Raw genomic sequence first — 22789 nt, 5'->3', positions numbered from 1 at the left:
ATGAGAGCATTGCAGTCAGGTGCTGAGGCGCAGCACATTTTTGTAACAAATGGAGAAGGCACTTAAAGAGGAATAATGATGGTAGTTTCACATTTATGGAGTGTCTGATTTATACATGGAGTGCTTCTGTGGATATGGGTTGCAAGGTTGGAGATCCAGTAAAGGGGTAATAAACATGGCAAAATTTTGGGTGAGGAAAGTGAGTTTTTGACAATGTTTTTGATTGTTGTCACGGTTTATTATTGGATGATATTGATGCTCAGTTTGGTTGCTATACGGAAGTCCTCAGATGATGTATCCCATGTATCAGTGATTCACACAGTTGATTTAGGAGTATCCTTATTTAAGGATGAAGGGATTGACTTGGATGAGGATTGTGAGTTTTTGACAATGTTTTTGATTTTTGTGAAGGTTTTATTATTAAATGATATTGATGCTCTGTTTATTTGCAGTCTGTACTTCCTCAGATAACATATCCCGTGTGTCAGTTATTAGTGCACTTGATTTAGGAGTACCCTTATTTAAGGATGAAGGGGTTGGCTTGGATGTGAACCAAGGTAAGCTAAACAAGGAAAATGAGGATGTTTTTAAAAGGCGATGGCCTTATACACGCACCTGTCTTGATTGAGGAGTTGAATGAGAAGGATAAAAAAGTTTAGGATATTCTGGACAAGATGGGTTAGCCATTGACCTGCTCTCCCCTGGACTGCAAGAAATTAGTTTGGATTGTGAAAAAATTAAGAAGAAAAAGGGCCAAAGAGAGTTAAAAATAAAAATGTTCGATTAGTTATGATGGGAAAGGTATACAATCTTTCTGGTAACATATTCACAATCAGTAACTCCAACTAATTCAATTTCCTTTCATCTTTATTTGTTTATTTTGATAGAAAAAAGAAGAAATTCATTAATAGAGAAGAAAATGTACGAAGAGGATGAGAAAATTTTCGTATTACAAAAGAAGGGGAAAAAACAAAAACTACAACATACAGGAAAACAAAGAAGTAAGCTAAAATGCCAATCAATCCTGCTGAATATCAGTTAAGGACATTCTATCAAAACATCCAATATTGAACACCCAAAATGATGCCAAAAACTAATACTGTTCCAAATAAGATATAGTGATGAAGCACAACCACAAAAATCCCATCATTCCTCTCCAATTAGGTAACCCAAATAGCTGCAGAGCAGCACACTGCCACAAAACCTTCGCCTTCGTTTGTTTCCCAAAGCTGACAAATTGATGGAGAAAAAATTCTCCAAAGACTCTGAACAAATCCACCACTCTATCAATGAACAAAAAGGCTTACTCAGTAAGCATCAAACCACAAACAGTGAAGCAATAAGTGTGCATGATCCTCACTATTTAGCATAACGCATAAATGGATTCCGTCGTAGAGGGGTCTTCTTCCATGATATTGGTTGGAATGTAAGGATGGGGATGATCATGCTATAATAGGAAGGATTATTTCCACTCAAGTCTTGACATCCCATAGTTTTACTGCATTACCCTCTTTACGCTGAACCAAATGAAGTCAAAAAATCTGCCCCATTCCTGACAAATAATTTTCAAAGGTGGACTTCAAACCATCCATTGCACACCTTAGGCCTTAGCATACCAATGTATACTATCCTTGCAATACTTGTTCCCAATTATTCTACACTCAAATTTCTTTTTCATATGCCAAACCTTTACAACCATTTTCTCAGTAAGCCTTATTAAATGGGATCATCTTTTGCGAACCCAAATCACTATCTGCACGGTAGAGCAAACTAGATCCGACTTGAGCTAATTTTCTATGATTATCCAATCCACCTGTATCCAAGTAGCCAACTGTGTCAAAGAATAGGGATAGGCAACAAAGACAAAAAAATGAGTAGGAAGAGTGGACAGTGTGCTCTTTATCAAGAAGGTCAATCGACCACCCGTCCACTAAAACATATGCTTCCAATATGCTGACTTAAGTCTCCATTCTCCAAATGATTCCATTCCTAATCCTTTTGGACTTATGTGCCATCTCAACAGAAGCCCTCTGTACCTGCAAACCAGAGAAGTTTAAATCATCCACTTCCCTTGGCCACCACTATTCTCTTACAGTCTTACCCAAATTTATTCTAAGATTAGCAACAGCTTCAAAAAAGTAAAGCAGGACACAATGTAAAAATACGGCTGGTCTTCCTTCCTTTACATAGCATCTGCAAACAACAAATGTCTTATCTGTAGACTCACACCAATAATAGGAACTACACAAAAAATTGACATCAGCCCAGACTTCAACAGTATTTCCAGCAGTTCCATAACCATCATGAAATAACAAAGGTAAAAGTGGATCTCCCCATCTCAACCTTCTTATATACCAAAGGATTCATCAGGGGAACTGTTAACCAACTCCAGGAAGCTGACCATAGAGATTCCAATGCCAAATCAACTGTCTAGATTCCTCCTTTGAATAGAAAGGTTCAAAGCAAGAATCATCAAAGGAAATATGGACTGTAGTTGTTAACAAAAAGCAGGCTCCTTTCCCATGCAAGGAAGGACCAATGAAATGAATGGACTTGTCAAAGACTTGTACTAAATAAGAGATAAGAGCTTCAAATTAGGGCTGGAGGGTTCACTTAGTTTGAGAGGGTTTGGATGTAGATCCTGGCATCCTGCACTAGATCAATGCAATCAAACTAGTTTAGGATTTTGATACTTTCTGTTTGAGTATGTATTTTTGTACATTTTCGTGCACAGCTTGGATTGCACAGATGTAATCCAACCTGAACTCATGCAAATTTTGCAGATTTCGAACTCTAATTTGAAGCATGGCAGAACTAATCCTGGCCACAACCCCCCATCTCCTTTTGTGCCCCCATTCATGCATGCATGTGTGTTTTTCATGTTCTTTTCACTTACTCGGTTCAAAGTGAAGTGGAAATAGGATTCGATTTTGGGAGGATGTTTGGGTGGGGGGGGGGGGGTTGTTGGCTGGGAGGGGTTTCATTGGAGTTGTTGATGCCTCGTCTGTTTAGATTATCTGCTGTTCATAATGCACCAACTGCTACTTTTTTTTTTCCCCTCCAAAAGGGGTTTTTCTATGGACTTCCACTTCTTTAGGAGTCTTAATGAAAGAGAGGCTGATGAGCTTACCTCTTTATTGAGTGTTTTGATTCTTTTGTTCCTCAATAAAAGGGAGATTTTCGGGTTGGCTAGTGGATTCTTCAGTTTCCTTTTCTTCTAAAAGTCTTTCTTATTCATTTTTGGAAAGCTTCAATCTCTCCTACCATGTCATTTAAGGCCTAGGTTCCTTTTAAGATCCCACTTTCATCTGACCCCGATCTATGACAGGATTAATATTATAATACCAATGACTTGGTACAGGTAACTCAGCATTGATATATGTATGTTGTGCCTCGAGTCCAATGAGACTCATGCACACTCTTTTCTTGAGTCCTGGGTGGCAACTGGCAAGACAATTTGGAATGTTCTTTTCTATTGTTTTGGTGAAGCGTGGATGTCAAAGTGTGTAGGATTTCTTGCTAGTGACTTTTTGGATAAGTAGAAGAGGGTGGGCTTTATGGACTTGTGCACTTTATGCCATCTTTTGGACACTTTGACTTGAGAGGATTGTGAGAATTTTATTTCTCCTTCTTTGTTGTGGGATAAAGTTAATTTTTGCTTCTTTCCAGGGACATGCATTTGGGATATTTGGGGTGATGTCATTGTCCAATCCATCAAAGGGATTGGAGGGCGGTGTTGTTGTAGTTAGATGAATTTTGGAGGGTGTTTTATCCTCGTATCTGCTGTACTTGTGTTTAGTTTTCAATAAAATTTGAAATTTTTTGTTATCTAGGAAAAAAGGGTTATTCAAGATCCATGTTTGCTGTCCACTTGGCTGCACCTGTTTTTTTTTATACATCTGATTTTGCCAAAGAGTTTTTCTGCAATCGGAATAGAAATTAATAATTGAATACCTTGTTTCAGATTCTGAAATATAATACATCTTAACAAATTGAGTTTGGACACTCTTCATACTATTGTCAGTCTGCTTAATCCCTATATTAATGACAGCTTGTACTCAGAAGATAATTACTGTTTATGTCGATTAAAAGATGTTTCTTCTTTGGGATACCCATGATTGCACATCACTTTTCTGACAACATGTACACAACTTAGTAGGGCATTATTCTTATTTGAACCAACATTCATGTTGTTCAACCATTTTGCAGGATGGGATGAAGGTGTGATGGGAATGCAAGTGGGAGAAGTTGCTCGTCTCCGGGTAAAGCTCACTCTTTTTGGTTTCAATACCATACTACTTTAAGTATTTTAGACTTCAATCATGTTATTTCTGATGCTTCAGCAGTCGAGACTCGAGAGTTAGAATATTTGATACTATAGGTCCAAGGGAAAAGTTACTGATCCTCCATGACACATACATTTTTAGGAATGGCCATATGAGGTCTTTTAATCTGCAGCAGATTTTGGCGCTAACTCGATTAAGAATGACCATCCACACAAATGTGTTTTAATGTTGTTGTAGGGGTTTTTGCCCAGGCCTAATTCTAAGCAATGTCAGGTGGTACTAGTCTCTAATCTAGTTAAGCGGGACCATACCAATCCATACTTATTAGATTTTGTGCTTACCCATTTCTATCCAAATTTTTTTTTGAGGCTGACATTAGGAGTTGATGGGATGACTTTAAGATACGGGGCCAAGATGGCTTCAAATTCATGAAAGAGTATTAAGTTTGTAAAAGAAACCCCGAAAATTTGGAATAAGGAGACTTTTGAGATGTAAAAGAGATGGCCAAGTTTTAACCCAATTTGTTTTGCAAAATCAACCCTAGAATAGAATCAAATTTTAGGAATAGAATCATATTCTTACCTTTGATTTTCGGAATCCATCTTCATTCCATAGAATCAAACTCATTTTATAATAAAAAATATTATAAAAATAACAAATAGTAATAATAGTAATTATTATTAAGGCAAAAGACACTGGCCTCTCCTGATATTGACGAAAAAACAAGGACCTTCCTAGAGGTTTCAAAAATCTCTGGTCGGGGGAGGTCCTTGGGATTTTTGAAACCTTAGGGGACGTCCTTGTCTTTTTTCCGAACCTCAAGGGGAGGCCAGTGTCTTTTTCCCTAATTATTATAATAGAAATAATAACTAATAATAATTACAATAACAATAATATTTTTTGTTATACAAATAATAATAGCAATGATAACAATATTAATAATAATAAAAGACCAATAATGCTAATTACCGTTACTATTATAATAAAAATAGTAACAACTAATAATAATTGCAATGACAATAATATTTATTATTATTTAAATAGAGAAGGACGAAATAATAATTAATTTAATGATAATGATAATTAAAAAATAATAATAACTAATGATAATTTTTATTATAATAAAATGATACTATCAACAATAAAAATATTTAAAAAAATGCAAAAATAATATAATAATTATTTTAAGGAGAATAATTATTATAAAAATAATTAAAAATAATAATAACAGCAGTAAAATATAATAATTATACTAATAATAATCACTTATAAAAAAAATAATAATAAAAAAAAACAACAACAAATAATAGTACTATTATTACTCGAATTATAAAAATAATATCTAATAATAATTACGAAAACACTAATATTTACTACTATAAAACTAATAATGACAGCAATAATAACAAAGGCAGAAATAATAATAATATTTATTTTTAAGGATAATAATTATTAAGAATAATAATAAAAAAAACAACAATAAAAAAAATCACTATTTAAAATAAAAAATAATAATTACAAACTTAAATAATTATGCATTACAGGTATTTATAAAAAAAATGACTTATTTTTCATTCCATTATTGTAGCCATTAAATAATATCAAATGTTGGAAAGAAATCAAAACTGTGCTACGGTCAATTCAATAGTGATTGTATTTCAAAAGTAATTTCATTCCTGCCTTGATTCCATTACTTCCTCAACTTTTTTCCTGATGATCATAGGGCTAAAACACTTGGTTTTAGTAACAATTTGGAGGAGGTTTTTATGAGGTAGGAAATTAATTTGAGGCAAAATTGGTCGAGGGGAGGGGAATTTCAATTCTAGATTGTTCTAGGTGGTTAATAGGGCAAAGAAGAAATTTTTCTGAAGGATGTAGACTTAAGACTCTTGTGCCATTGTGAGAGATCCTAGGCAGATTGGTGAGGAGATAACTGGTTTTTACAAAAATTGTATGCAGAGAGAGAAGGTTCAGGATAGGTTGATGATTGAATGTCTTGATTGGAGTCCCATAATCCCATTTGGGTGATAAGGCTGTTTGGTTAGTGAGGCCTTTTGATGTAAAGGAGGTCATGTTGTTTTTTAATGGGAAGGTTTTTTTTAAGCCTTTAGTTTGAGGGTATATAAGGAGTTTCTCTCACCATTTGTAAATATACCTCCCATTTTGTAAAGTAACAAATAGTATTTGTACTTTAAGGTATTTCTAATTAATATTGGTAATCTAAAATTTGCCCAAGTTGTAATTTTTTGGAAATAGTGAATTGAACATCGGCGTCCGAGGATGTAGGTAATTTTTTACCGAACCTTGTAAATTCTTGTGTTGTTCTTTGTTGTTGTATTTGATTATTAGTTTCTGCATTGCTTTAGTTTGGTTATATATTCAATAGTAATAGTTGTAGTATTGGTGTTTGACACAAGTGGGCTGCTCGACACAAAAAATTGGTATTAGACCTAAGTTGAATAGTGTCGATACGAAATTTCTCTGTTAGGATCCTTGATTTCATTTTTTGATGCCTAGAGAGATCTTGTCTAAGCGAGTACTCAGAGACCATTGAGGTTTAGTTACTCCCTGTAGATCGGCCTGATCAAAGTGGAATTTCATAGGATATATAGAGTAGACGGTTGGGATAAGTGCGGAACTATTTATCCTAGGCCTTTCGTTCCTGTTGGTTTGCTATTGGATATATAGTTTTGGAAGATGATTGAAATTACGCCTGCAGCAGTAGGAGAAACTCTGCCCATACGAACTCCAACCCCAACAACTTTGTTGTTATCTTTAAAGACGATAGTTAATGCTTGGTTTGAGGTGGAGAAATTTGATGGTACCAATTATTTTGGTACGTGGCAATGCGAGGTGATGGACATCCTGTACCAATAGGAATTAGATGTTACTTTTGGTGATAAACCAGAGGACATGAGCAACAAAGATTGGGAAAAGATCAACTGTCAGACATGTGGTACAATTCATTTGTATCTCGCTAAAAATTAAAATATTATGCTATGGGGAAGATATCTATAAAGAAATTGTGGAAGACATTGGAAGATACATTTATGACCAAGAGTCTAGAAAATTGGCTCTCTTTGAAAAAGAAATTGTTTTGCTTTTTGTATTAACTAGGTATTTCTATAAATGACAAATGCTTTCAATAAAATTTTGGCTGATTTGTTGAATTTGGATGAAAAGGTCAAAGATGAGGATAAGGCCTTATTGTTACCGAATTATCTTCCCGATGATTATGAATATCTCACTACCACTTTATTGTATGGGAAGGATAAAATTGCTTTTGATATTGTTTGTACTACATTGATTAATATTGAATGCACAAAGAAAGGTCAGAGGGTCCATAAGGAAACATAAGCAGAAGCACTGACAATAAAGGGACATCCTCAGAGTCATAAACCTAGAAAGAGGAGTAAATCTCGAGGGAGACCTGCTAAAAATGAATGCATCTTTTGTCATGAGAAAGGACATTGGAAGGAAAGATTGCCCTAAATTGCAGGAAAAGAATAAGGACAAAGCACCTTCTAATGCCTATGTAGCCAAGCGTGATGTAAGTGAGTCAAAATTTTCTTTTATTGGAACATTTTCGACACATTACTATGATGAGTGGATTTTGGATTCTGATTGTTCCTATCACATGTGTCTCAATAGGGAATTATTTTCTAATTTTGAAAAATTAGATGGTGAGGTTATTTTTATGAGAAATGATAATACTTGTAAATAGGAAAAATAACTTGTATCATTTTCAAGGTAGTACAATTATTGACTTAGCAATTGTTGTTTCTGAGAAACATGCAGGTTCAGATACAACTAGGTTATGACATATGCGGGTGAAAAAAATCTTTGCAACAATTTGTTAAACGAGGCTTATTCAAGGGTGCAAAGGTATGTAAGCTTGAATTTTGTGAACATTGTATTATGGGAAAATAGACGAGTGAAATTTGGCACTGCAACCCACCAGACTGAAGGTATTTTAGACTACATCCACACAGATGTATGGGGGCCTATCAAAATTGTTTCATTGGATGGTATGCATTACTTTGTCACTTTTGATGATTTTTCTAGAAAAGTTTGGGTATATGCTATGAAAAATAAAAATGAAGTGTGATATTTTCCTTAAAGTGGAAAAAATTGGTTGAAACTCAAACTGGCAGAAAGATCAAATGACTCAAATCAGATAATGGTGGTGAATACACAAGTGATCCATTTATGAAGGTATGTCAAGATGAATGTATTGCTTGACACTTTAGAGTTAGAAATACACTACAACATAATGGGGTGGCAGAGTGTATGAATCAGACTTTGCTGGAGAAAGTTCGATGTATGTTATTTAATGTTGGGGTGGACAAAGGGTTTTGGGCCGAGGCTATTAGATATGCATGTCATCTCATCAACCGTCAACCGTTATCTGCGACTGGGGGAAAAACACCCTATGATGTATTGTCTAAAAAACCTACTAATGATTATGATTCTTTGCATGTATTTGGTACTGTTACTTATTATCATGTTAAAGAATCTAAGTTGGATCCAAGAGTCAAGAAAACAATATTCTTAGAGGTTAGTGTAGGAGTCAAAGGATACCGTTTTTGGTGCTTAGAGATGAAATGAATGATTCTAAGCAGGGAATTGACTTTTGATGAATTTGTGATGATAAAGAAAACAATACGTAAGGAGTTACCAGTTGAAGAAAAGATCAGTGGTACTCAACGACAGGTGGTGGTTGAAACAATTTTGGGAGACCTAGTGAGAAATGAGGCATGTAACTCTCCAGTTATAGTGGAGAACAGTACAAGAAAAGGAAATATTAATCCAAGAATTTCCACAGCAACAATAATCAATTGTTTCTCAGAGGCCAAGAAGAAAAATTCAAAATCCTGCTCAGTATACTGACATGGTGGCCATATGCACTTCCAGTTGTGGATGATAATGTTCACACTTTCAAGGAAGCAGTGAGGAACTCTGAATAAAAAAAAATAAAAAATGGAAAAGAGCGTTGAATGAAGAAATTCAGTCTCTTCATAAGAATTAGACTTGGGAGCTAGCCCAGCTACCCAAAGTTGAAAGCAATTGGTTGAAAACGAGTTTATGCAAAGAAAGAAAGATTTCCATATGCAAATAATGTTCACTTCAAAGATAGATTGGTAGCTAAGGGCTACACACAGAAGGAAGGTATTGATTTTAGTGAGGTATTTTCTCCAGTTAAACATTCTTCCATTTGAATTTTGTTGGCTTTGGTAGCACAATTTGATCTTGAACTAGTTCCGCTCGATGTAAAAATTGCATTTTTACATAGTGATTTGGAAAAGGAAATCTATGACTTAGGTAGATGGATTTAAGGTTGCTGGAAAAGAAAATTGGGTATGCAAACAACTGGGAAAATCGTTGTATGGTTTAAAACAATCTCTAAGACAATGGTACAAATGATTTCATCTGTTTATGATTGATCACAAGTACATTAGAATAAAACATGATCATTATATTTACTCTTGTATGTTGATGATATATTGATAGATTCAAAGAACAGGGAAGAAATCAACAAACTGAAAGGTTAGTTAAATAAAGAGTTTGAGATGAAAGATCTTGGTGGAGCAAAGAAGATACTTGGCATGGAGATATGCAGAGACAGAGTGAGGGAGAGAGTTATTTTTGACTTAGAAACAATATTTGAAGAAGGTAGTACAAAGTTTTGGAATGTCTGAGCAGTCAAAACCAGTTAGCACTCTGCTTGCTCCTCACTTCTAACTTAGTGCATCTTTATCTCCTAATTCAGATGAGGAATGTAAGTATATGTCATAAGTTCTTTATGCGAGTGCAGTTGGTAGTCTGATGTATGCTATAGTTTGTACAAGACGTGATATTTCACAAGCTGTTAGTATGGTGAGTAGGTATATGCATGATCCGGGTAAAGGATTTTGGCAAGCTGTGAAATGGATTTTACGATACATTTAAGAATACTATTGATGTTGCTGTAGAATTTGATAAAAATAATACTATTGATCAACATGTTGTTGGATATGTGGATTCTGATTTTACAGGTGAATTGGATAAACGTTGATCAACTACTGGAGATGTATATACATTTGCTAATGGTCCAGTGAGTTGGAGGTCTATCTTACAGTCTACTATTGCTTTGTCTACGACAGAAGCAAATTAATGACAACTTTTAGAGGCTGTTAAAATGGCTATTTGGTTGTAGGGTGTGAAATTGAACGTTGATGTGCTTCGTTCATGCATGGTAAACTTGGTTCTTTGCCAAATGAATAGCACTTTGGCTATCACAGAACACAGTAATGTACTTTTGAACAACTTCCAAATTTTCAAGTAAACCATGCAACCAAATAGCTTCCTTAACAGCCTCTGAAGCTGTCATGCACTCTAGCTTCTGTCGTAGATAGATCAATAGTAGACTGTAAGGTAGAACTCCAACTCACTGGACCATTAGCAAATGTAAATACATATCCAGTAGTTGATCAACGTTTATCCAGTTCACCTGCAAAATCAGAATGCACATATCCAACAACATGTTGATCAATAATATTATTTTTCCAAATACTATACCAACATCAATAGTATTCATAATGTATCGTAAAATCTATTTCACAGCTTACCAATATCCTTTACCCAGATCATGCATATACCTGCTCACTATACTAATAACTTGTGAAATATCAGGTCTTGTACAAACCATTACATACATCAGACTACCAACTGCACTCGCATAAGGAACTTGTGATATATACTTACGTTCCTCATCTGAATTAGAAGATAAAGATGCACTAAGTTTGAAGTGAGGAGCAAGCAGAGTGCTAACTGGTTTTGACTGCTTAGACTTGCTTCAAATATTGTTTCTGAGTCAAAATAACTCTCACTCTCACTCTGTCTCTGCATATCTCAATGCCAAGTATTTTCTTTGCTCCACCAAGATCTTTCATCTCGAATTCTTTATTTAACTAATCTTTCAGTTTGTTAATTTTTTCTCTATTTTTTGAAGCTATCAATATATCATCAACATACAAGAGTAAATATATAAAAGATTCATTTTCTAGTCTACAAAAATAAACACAATGATCATGTTTATTTCTAATGTACTTGTGACAACAATCAAGTTCAAACATTATTTGGACTTAATAAATATCCTGCAAGTTTGAATACTTTTGATAGGCACCGATAATGTGGAACTCCAGAGAATGCTTGTGACTGAAAAATTTGTTGAATTTATTGTCAAGGTGGAGATTTGTTGGTTTTTAGTCCTATATCGGTGGGAAGGTATTTTTTAAGCCTTTAGTTTGAGGGTATATAAGGAGCTTCCCTCACCATTTGTAAATATATCTCACATTTTGTAGAATTTCAAATAGTATTTGTACTTTAGGGTATTTTTAATTAGTATTGGTAATTTGAAATTTTCCCGAGTTGTAATTTTCTGGAAATAGTGGATTGATTGTTGGTGCTCAAGGACATAGGTAATTCTTTACCGAACCTCGTAAATTCTTGTGTTGTTCTTTATTGTTGTCTTTGATTATAAGTTTCTGCATTGCTTTAGTTTGGTTATATATTCACTAGCAATAGTTGTTTTATTGGTATTTGACACAAGTGGGGTGTCCGACACAATAGGTCAGCGAGGTAGGATTAGAGATGGAGAAAAATAAGGCTTTTGGTTTAGATAGTTCTATTATTTCCTTTTTGGGAGGTGTTGATGGTTCTATTATTTCTTTTTTGGGAGGTGATTAAGGAAGACATTATCGGGTTTGTTATGTCGTTCATTGATGGGGTGGTTGGGAGCGGTTGGGTGAGTTCTACTTTACTGCTCTCATTCCTATGGAAAATTATTGTTGTAAGGTGAAAAACTTTAGGTTAATTAATTTGATTACTAGTCTTAAATAAATTGTTGACTAAGCTGTTATATAGGAGACTTGAGGGAGTTTTTGGTGATGCCGTGAAGATGGTACTGATTTTTTTTGTTTTTTAATATGCTAAGGATAGGGATGGTAATTACAAAGAGCTTATCGTCAAGTTCTTTCATTTATTGCGCCGGACTAGTGCTTCTCTCTTTCATTGGCAAAACATTTTTAAATGACATTGCATATATTACATTACATTACAAAATCTTTTTCTTTTAGTTCAATACATATTTTGATATAATGTCAAAATTAACACAACATTAAACTAGGATGGTTAATTTTTGATATCGTGGCAATTGTGCACTTCAAATCATCTTAAAAATCAAAAAATAAAAAGAAAAATGGAAAAATAAAAACAAAAATTGATTTTTTTTTCTTTTTTTGGGAATTTGATGATAATCAAGATTCCTTATTTAGGAATTTTAAAAAGAGTGGAATTATAAGTTAATAAAAGGGCAATCTAGTGTATAAAACTCTCGCATGTGGGGTTCAGGAAAAAAGGGGGGGGGGGGGACCAAGATGGGTCTATAGTATGCAACTTTATGTTGCATTCTTGTAAGATGTTGTTTCCACGCTTTGAATCCCTTTTCAATTAAGTGAAATTTATCTTAATCCATATAGTTTTAATTAGTACAATTAAGGACTTGAACTAAGTAATTTTGCATAATTACATGTCATTTAGATTAGGTTTAACGATGTTAACAAAACTTATCGAGTTACACACAAAGTGTTGACCTACTTTTAGTATACTTTATTGTTTTACTATTGATTGCTATGAACTCACCATTTTTATTTATTCATTTACTTTTAAAAAAACCAAGAAGAAGTTCAAGTCATAAAATAACAACTTCAATTGTGTAAATCTAATACGTATAAATAATTAATTGTACTATTTAAAAATATGAAGACAAATAAATTTCACTTAAATTAATACAGGAACCAACTTATGATATCACTTTGAAAAAAATAATGACCAGTGGAATAATAATAATAATAACAATAACAATAATAATAATAATATAACAAAGTGTATATGGTATATGATTTAGGTTGGAGAGAGAGAGAGATAATAATAATAATAATAATAAATGCACAACGGCTTAGAGAGAGAGCAAAGACACGAAGGTGGGTGTCAACAATGGAGGTTTGACTGGTGGTGGGTGTTGCAATATTATTATTATTACTATTTTCATAGCAAAAATAGATAGGGTGGGTGTTGCCCTTCAAGAAGGGAGGGAGGAAAGAAGATTGTGGAGGTTTCTGTGTGGAGCAAGTGGGTTATTTTGATGTCGGGTTGCTAGAAATGAGCTACTAGCAGTCCACATGCGCACACACAACAGATAGCTTTGCTCACCTCTTAACAGAATCCAGACCCACAAGAAAGAAAATTCACCACTCTAAAGATGCAAAGTTTAAAGATAAAGTTCACTATTGACAAAAGAGATATAAAACCAAAGAGAAACAAGGAAAGGCCAAAGTCTCTAGTTTTCACGCAAAGTCACACTCTAATTTGCTTATACATGCCCCTCAGATAACTTTAGTTCTTTTTATCCTTTTGAACCTTTTCAAATAGGCTAAAAATTGGGCCAAAACCTGTTGGTCCACAGCTTCAAGAACTGAATTTGTTTGCACGATTAAGTCACTTTCTAGCAGTCCTAATTCATTTGCATTGGTTGAGCACACTCCTGTGTCATATTTGCTCTCATATGGCAGTGGTGGTGCCTTTGCTTGGTGTCATGGGCCAACTATTTTCACATCTTTTTGAAAGGACTGTGTGGCGCTAGTTAAAGCACTTTTGCTTAACTAGCCAGCCTATTGTTTACTACAATTCATCCACGAAACACTTTCATTAGCATTCAATCAAATAGCAGCGGAAGTAGTAAATAATTATGAAAGCAGTGGCAAGTAAGCAGTAAACATTGAAGAACGCAACTTATTAACAACACCTCCGTTAACATTGTGTGTTTAGCGAGGGAGGCGAGTAAGCTAAACACGTTGACAATAGCTAGTGAGTTTTACAAGATTGATGAACACTCACCATCCCCTAAAGAGCTTTATATGCAATTCTCATCCTGACACTAGGAAACATCAAAGTGACTGAGGAGTCATACTGTCTTATTTGGCATACAGAGAAACAACTAGTAGAAAATAAACCTACACTAGTATTTACATGATGGAAACCCATTCCCAATGCACGAGACAAGCGGTAACAGGCAAGCATAATGCCGTGAACAAGTTAGGCTCATGACGCTCCCCCACTTATGCGGTCAATGTCCTCGTAGACTTTGACGTTAAGTACACTTCAACTTTGTCTACGAATGGTTGCATATCTTCCGCAGAAATCTAGTTGATTTCTTTATCACTAAGGCCTTTCCACTTCACTAAGAACTCTCGCCGCTTCTTCCTTGAGGATACTCTTTGCTTGCAAGGATATCTTCAACTTCACGTCTGTCAGGTTGTACTGTCTTGAACTTTGTTCTGTTTGACTGACTTCTGCTCGGATCGTCGGTGTCGGCATTGAATGGCTTGAGGCAGTTGACGTGAAACACATGATGCACTTTCATCCAGTTGAAGTGCTGCGGTCTTCCCCCCTAATATGCCCACTTCTTCATCTGCTTAGAAGCTTTCTCCAGGTAGGCTCGCGCAATCTTTGCATTCCGTCTCCATTCTCTTGCGAAGATGTATACCTTGGGACTCTTTCCTCTGTACGACTCATCCACTGTGTGAGACAATAGCGGCCGATGGCTTGTAACAAGTTTAAAAGGGCTCTTGTTGGTTGTTAAGCTCCTTTGGGCATTGAAACAGAACTGAGCCACATCAAGTTGTTGCACCCAATTCTTCTGGATGTCGTTGACAAAATGACGCAAGTACTGTTCTAGTAGCCCATTGAATCTCTCCGGTCATCTGTCTGTGATAACTCGAAGAGATGTCAAGATGTGAACCGGGGATTATGAAAAGTCTTGTCAAGAAGTTCCAGTGAATATTGAGTCTCGGTCACAAACAATGTCTTAGGGAACACCCAAATATTTCACAACATTCGTAACGAATAATTGTGCCGTCTCCTCTGCCGAACAGTACTTTGGTGCGGCTATGAACGTATCATACTTCGAAAACCTATCTATAACCACAAGTACAGACCCTGCATCTCCTACTCTGGGTTGGTTGGTGATGAAGTCCAGTGAGACACTTTCCCATAGTTTGGATGGTATTGGTAGGGGCTCCCGTAACCCTGCAATCTTCCTTCGCTCCACCTCGTCTTGTTGGAAAATGAGACAAGTTCGGGTATAATCAACATCATCACGCATGTGCGGCCAATAATACCTCTGCTTCAGTAGTTCTGTTTTTGGAGTCATTCTCTGCAAATACCTCTCTACAAACTTTCTGTATTAGTTGGTAAGGCCAAGAAAGGAGGGCAACTCCTTCACTGTCGTGGGGATCTTTCATTCTTGAATCATCCTTACCTTCTCCAACCGTCCGGATATGACCTTGCTCCATCACATGACCAAGGACTTTGTTGCTCCGTTGAGCGAAAGAGCACTTCTCTTTCTTCACATACAAATTGTTTCCCCTCAGCTTGTCGAACACCTTCCGTAGATGCTCTTTATGTTTCCTTTGAAACAACACCGATGCTCCCAACGATGCTTTGGGAGGGCGAACATATCTGCTTCCAACTCTTCAAGTTGTTTCCTCCGCTCTGCTAGCTCTAGAGTCACCATTCGATATGGCCCTGTAGTGGGGGGGTTCACTCCTAGCAACAACTCGATTCCATGCTCCACAGTTCGTCGTGGAGGCAAGTTATGAGGCAGCTTATCTGGCATCATGTACTCCTTCAACATCGCTTGGATGGTCGTAGGCACCCGCTCTTGGCCTACTTCTTTATCTACCACCATTGTGGCTAGATATGTTTGCTCACCTTTTCTTAATCCCCTCTTGAGTTGCATGGCTAAATGGAACTTTCCCATCGTCTCCTTTCGTCACAACGACTTGCACCATGCATGGGTGATCTCCCATCGGACATAGGGAACCAATAGAAGGCATCAACACTGCCTTTGTCTCCCTAAGGAATTTCATTCCCAAAGTGTCTGGAAAGTCATCCAATAGCAGCGCTGTGAAATGCGCATGACCTTCCCACTGTTCAAACCTCACAGTCACTTGCTTGGCTACTCCCAGAGTAGGCTGGGCTATAGAATTAACTACTTTCATGTGTCTTGTATCCTTCTCTAAGGATGAGCTGAGTCTCTTTGCTTCCAACTGCGAAACAAAATTATGAGTAGTCTCGGTATCCACCATAGCGGGGGTACTTTTCCCATTGATTTTTCAAGTCCACAAACATCAATCCTTTTGCTTGTGTAACTTTTGGAGCTTTCGTATGCTTTTCCAATGCGCTCACCTAACGTATTGCACCCACCCTCAGAGTATTCTCCTCTTCCTCATCACTTTTTGAAAAACTAAGGCGTAGTCCCAAGAGAGGGGGGGTGAATTGGGTTTATAAAATTTTTCTTTTAATTCCTTTTATAAATTCCCAACTTATTTTATATTTAGCAATCACTTAAGAATAATTTGATATTCAATGCTTGTATAGGTTTATCACAAATCACACTCAATTAATGAATTGATTTAATATCAACACAAAGTAATGATTCTTAATGAAAATCAACCAATTGATTTACCAAACACAAGTTAATGTATGAACTGCAGCACTATCAAGATTTAGTGATTAAGTAGCAAATTTTGAATTTGAATACTTGCAGAGATTAAGCCTTGTATTAATGAAATTGGTCTTTCAATTTGATTAGTAATATAACATCCAACACTCTTTCCAAAATTCAGATTTCAAATAAACTTTCAATTTATAGGTTTTGGGTGTTAACCAATCAACGTACTTCCTTATGGTTTCCGAAATTTATATTGATCAACCAACGTACTTCCTTTCAATTTCCGCAAGTCCCAAAAACATATTAATCTTTTGTTCATTTAAAGTCTAATCTATGTAGTATTTAGGATCAAGAAATTTAAATCAACCACGCAGTTAATAAGTATGCTGGAAAATAAAGAGTAAGGGAAAGAGAGTGAGACCGAGTTTTTTACGAGGTTCGGCTTATACCCAGCCTACGTCCTCGCCTTAGGTAACAACCTAAGGATTCTACTAACACGTTCCTTTACGGGCGGAATACACCGTTACAATCCCTCCTTCAATAAGGTGGAGCTCCCTCTCCAAGCGATACCCCACGCTCGGTTACAATGATCCAATAGCCTTGAACCATCAAGAAACAAGAAACAAGAAGAGTTTGTGCACAAGAATCACTCTCAGATAGAGCAAGTTAGTACAAGTGTAAGCACAAAATATACTTCAATGTAAATCTCAATATAATGAAATTGAAGCTCAATGTAAATCTATCACCTGTATAATCTTTCTACGATTGAAAGATTTAGATTTGATGCTTAATTTCGGTATGAGAAGTTCAGCAAAAATTCAGTTGAAAGATCAGTAAGGTGTGAGTAAGATAGCCTTTGAGAATTGAGAGCACTTGAGAGTATGTTGATTCCTGAAAATATTTCTCTATTATAAAAATCTTTGCCTAGAGGGATATGTATAGATTTTAAAAAGTGAATTCCTTGTTCCCCAAGTTTACTTGGAGTGTTTCCTAAGTTTGCACGAAGTTTTGAGCTTTAGAAACCAATTTTAGAAACTTTTCCCGGTTGTTAAAATTTCAAATTTTATGAAGGTCAGGCGCCTATCAAAAGGGTCAGACGCCTGGCAAGTTAAAACCCAACTTATTTTAAAGAGGTAGTGTTGTGTCAGGCGCTTGGGAAAACATGGACAGGCGCCTCGGATTGCAAAGTCAGGCGCTTGATACAAATCTGTGAGGCACCTATCCTGATGTCAGTTTTGAGCACCCTTCAGTATTTTGGTCATAACTTTTTCTATACAACCCCAAATTTGACGTTCTTGGTATCAATAGAAAGCTAGAGAAAATCCCACAACTTTCATGTTGAATACTTTTTAAGATAAGGAGTGTTTGATAGAAAAAAGTACTCATCAATGCGGATATAGAAAAAATAACAGAATTTGGAAAATCTTGTTTTGGTGCTTTTCATTCCAAAAATAATTTAAACCTTTTTTAAAATAACTTTTGACCTTATAAAAATATTTTCCAAGTATTTTAAAAAGTATTTAGGTCCAAGTAATTAACCTAAGAGTTTCAATACATTTATATTGACTTTTACTTGAAGTACTCACATAAGACTTCCTTAAGACTCTAAATCCTTCAATTCTTGAAGTGTTCATGTATGTCTTTGCTTTGAGTCCATCTTGTCTTGAGCTTCAACATTCTTTGAGCTTCCATGATATGTGTCAAACTTTGAGCTTTGTGACACTTTGATCTGAGCTTTACTTGAATCACTTATTTGTATGTTTTCATTGTACTCTTGTGATTACCTTATCTTGAGTTACTTAAACTTAAACTTGAGCTTTAAATACCTGTTACTTGAAGATTAATACTTACAACTCCAACATGTTAAATACCATTTTATTTGTTATCATCAAAACAAGATTAATAAGCCATGTGAGGCCAACACTTTTCAACACTTATCCCGAAGTGGAAGCTTGTAAGGCATTGAGTGCTCCCTTGTGTGGGCACTCAACAATTCTGTGAGGGCCTACACACAAGTAGCATGAAATTTTCCCTTTTCCATTGGGTGCGTTGAACCCTCAAGATGATGAAGCTTCCTTCGAAGTTAAGACCTTAGAGTCGGCTCCCCCACTTTTGGGTTTGCCTTTCTTGAAAGACTTTCCACTATTCCCCCTTTGCCAAACTCTTTGGACAAAGTGGTGTTATCGCCAGCGTAGTCAATCAAGCGTTCTGCGGCAGCTTGCGCGGTAGACAAGTCTTGAACTCTTTGCCTATGAAGTTTAGTTCTTGCCCATGGTTTCAATCCCTCAAGAAAATAGAATAACTTATCCTTTTCTGACATGTCCCGGATATCCAACATCAAAGCAGAAAATTGTTTCACGTATTCCCTGATTGACCCACTATGCTTGAGGTCTCTTAGCTTTTTCCTAGCATTATACTCAACGTTCTCAAGAAAGAATTCGGCCTTGAGCTCTTTCTTCAATTTTGCCCAAGTATCCACTACACAACGTGCCATTTTTAATTTCATTGTACTTGGTATGCCACCACAGTTTGGCGTCATCAACCAAGTTTATGGTTGCAGTATCCACTTTCACCTGTTCTGAGGCCATCCCACAATGTGAAAGTACTACTCCATATCAATCACGGGCACCCCCATATGTCCTGAGTTCTAATACTTTGGTCTTGCTAAACCTCGGAGTGTTAGAGTTTCCCATAGTAAGAACCATCATATTCATCTTTGCATCTAGATCAGCTATCTGCGATTGCAATGTTTCCACTGTATTGTGAAAGTCCTCGGACATTTCACTTATCAAACTTGCTTGATGCTTTTGTGATCCCATCACTTCATCAAGTTCCCTCAGTTGGGCCACCTCTGTGGCCACATTGTTGGCTGTTGTCTCAGCCTCTGCTTCTAGCACGCTGATTCTCTCAGCATTGGTTGGTTCCATGGTCACTTACCAAAACTTTCCCAATCCCACAACGAAGGTAACTGAATTCACGTAGCAACTAACCGAGCTCTGAAACGAAGTGTTACGGGCTGACTATTTTCACACCTTTGTGAAAGGACTGTGCGGCATTAGGTAAAACACTCTTGCTTAACTAGCCAGCCTATCGTTTACCACAATTCATCCATGAAACACTTTCATTAGCATTCAATGAAATAGTAGCGGAAGCAGTAGGCAATTATGAAAGCAGTGGCAAACAAGCAGTAAACATTGAAGTAACGTAATGCATTAATTACACCTCCGTTAACATTGTGTGTTTAGCGAGGGAGACAAGTAGACTAAACACGTTGACAAGAGTTAGTGAGTTTTACAAGACTGATGAACACTCATCCTCCCCTAAAGAGCTTAATATGCAATTCTCATCCTGACACTAGGAAACATCAAAGTGACCAAGGAGTCATACTGCCTTATTTGGCATACAGTGAGACAACTAGTAGAAAATAAACCTACACTAGTATTTACATGATGGAAACCCATCGCCAACGCACGAGACAAGTACGCATGAGACAAGTGATCACAGGCAAGCATAATGTCTTGAACATGCTAGACTCGTGACGGCACGATGTTGATATATATATATATATATATAAAAGAGAGTGAGAGAGAGAGATGAAGAGCTTTTATAGCTGCGGGGTGGTGTGTGTTTTCACGTTTCATGCATACCCAAACTAGCAATGTGGTGTACTTTTATTTATAGGAGAATAGAAGTAAGAGCAAAAGTACAACAATTTAGACTTGAAAAGCTATTAAAATTTCTAGGAATTATGAATCTTTCATATAAGTAAGATTTTTCAGTTCTTCCAATAAATCCCTTCTAATATCAATATTTTTAGTATAATGATATAATTATCTTGTATTCTTTAAAACATCCATCAATTCATATGAATAAAAAAGACGTGCTATCACTATGAATCATAATGCCTAATATATTGGAAATTTGTCCATTAGCAATGTAGGTCCCCAAAATAATTTGTCATATATAATTAGAAGTCTCCTACCCCATGACTTCTAGTTCAGCCATGCATGAAACAATTCGATAGCACATGCCACAAGAAGTAAGCCCATTTGTGGTTAGCTTGTTTGGAGATGCATGCTTCGCCTGCAATAGCACATGCCATGTGTTTTTTCTGTTTGGTCTGAAGCAGAGGGGCTGGAGAGAGGGCTTTGCTGGGAGGGGAAAAGAAATGAACTCTTTCTCTTACTTTTGCTCTCCAGTAAATTAAAGGAACCTACCTAGCTAGTGTGGCTATGCATGAAAAGTGAAAATGCTTCCACCCCTCAAAGCTATAATAGCCCTTCATCACTTTCTCTCTCTTTATATCTACCATATATCATTGCTGTGCCTCTGCAGAGTCGCCCCACCACCATATGAGAGCAAATAACTCACTGACCCGTGTAGAAACACCCCATGATCTTCCTTTCTTTCTGGAGCACAGAACCCACCATTTGCTGGGCCTTCATTATTTTTGCCCCCTCACGTTTTAGGTGTAAGGGTGCTCATAGAACCTCCCAATCCAACCAATTCAACCCAACTCGATCCGGCTTACAAATAATGATTTTATAGTGTTTGAATTAGATTGTGAATTGTAATTTCATATAAACCAAACATGGGAGTCGGATAACGGGTTTAAAAGTATAAATCATTTGACCTAACTTGCTCTGAATATAATGGCCAAAAAAAAAAAAAAAAAAAAAAAGGAAAAAATGATAATAAATAAAGGGAGAGGAGGCTGAAGTTTGAGTTTAGTGTTCTTTGGAGAAACCCTTTTCATTTCAATCTCCTTACTTTAAGCTATTAGAGACTTAAGCTTATGTTCTGCAAAATTTCACTTACGCTTTTACTTTTCCATGTTATTTGCTTCTTAAAGAAAAAAAGAAAAAACTAAATTGCCAACTGAATCTGATCCCACTTGAATATCAAACTGATTTAAACCAATCCATCCGTATCTTCGACTTTGCTTTGAGCTCTTTTTGAAATTGGTCTAGTTGATTCTGTTGGAAATTTGAGCTCAACCTAGCCCATGAACCACCTTACTCAGGTGATCTACCTCTATCTCTCTCTCTCTCTCTCTCTTTGCTGTTGTGCTTTGCTTGTATCAAAATATATTTTAAAATGAAAATGTTATTTGGTAAGTAATGCATGTAATGTCATTTAAAAATGTTTTGGGTTACTATAAGCACTAGTCCTCCCAATAGATTAGAGAAATTGATTCTAAGCCTGTCATGTAATTATCATCTTTTTAGTTGGACACGTATAATTTCATTTTTTTTTTATTACTTAGCAAGGTATTAGGAATGGGATTTTCTTGATTACAGAATGTTTAGTATATGTGAATGGTGTTTACCATTCCCAAATTCTTGATTTGAAAGTAGCTTGTGCAACCAACATATATTCATTTTTGATGTTTTTGCAGTGCTCTCCAGACTATGCCTACGGTCCCAATGGATTTCCAGCATGGGGAATTCAGCCTAACTCGGCGTTGGTTTTCGAGATCGAAGTATTGAGCGCGCAGTGAGTGCTTATTAGGCTGACTTAGAGAGTTGGAGCTGTTCACAATCTCATCTCTAATAAACACTATAATATATAAATACTCTTATTATCTTACTACGACTCTGCGACCGTCGATGACTGTAGTGTGTTATCGTCAACCTCTCTTTGTCTTTCTCTCTCTCTCTCTCTCTCTCTCTCTCTTCCATTGGTACTTTACTTCAGCAAAATAGGATGCAAGTGTTGGGATGCCCTCCCTAGAATATGAACTGCAGCAGTGCTGAATTTGATATGTGATAAATAATTGTTGAGTTGGATAAGTTTGTGAAGCTGTCGTTGGAAAGTAAATAGCCATTATATTTTGTTCTTAAAATAGGAACAAGCTGTGAATTCTTAAATTACATATTTCTCCCTTTAATAAATTTGGTTAGTTTCAAACACAAGCACACACGAATAAATAAAAATTTATATAAAATAA

General features: G+C 36.2%; 1 protein-coding gene across 2 annotated transcripts in view; it reads left to right on the top strand.

Moving 5' to 3' along the window:
* Nucleotides 1-22631, top strand: part of LOC131164577 (peptidyl-prolyl cis-trans isomerase FKBP12) — a 28331-nt gene extending 5700 nt beyond the window's left edge. For both annotated transcript variants that reach the window (XM_058121871.1, XM_058121870.1), the window contains exons 5-6: nucleotides 4210-4262; nucleotides 22238-22631. In XM_058121871.1, the coding sequence (XP_057977854.1) occupies nucleotides 4210-4262; nucleotides 22238-22339 (155 nt within the window). In that variant the 3' untranslated portion in view covers nucleotides 22340-22631. The remainder of the gene's footprint in view (nucleotides 1-4209; nucleotides 4263-22237) is intronic.
* The last annotated feature ends 158 nt before the right edge of the window (nucleotides 22632-22789 follow it).

This window comes from Malania oleifera, chromosome 9, assembly GCF_029873635.1.
Source record: "Malania oleifera isolate guangnan ecotype guangnan chromosome 9, ASM2987363v1, whole genome shotgun sequence".
NCBI classification, from domain to species: domain Eukaryota; kingdom Viridiplantae; phylum Streptophyta; class Magnoliopsida; order Santalales; family Ximeniaceae; genus Malania; species Malania oleifera.
This window is presented reverse-complemented; position numbering and strand designations above follow the sequence as displayed.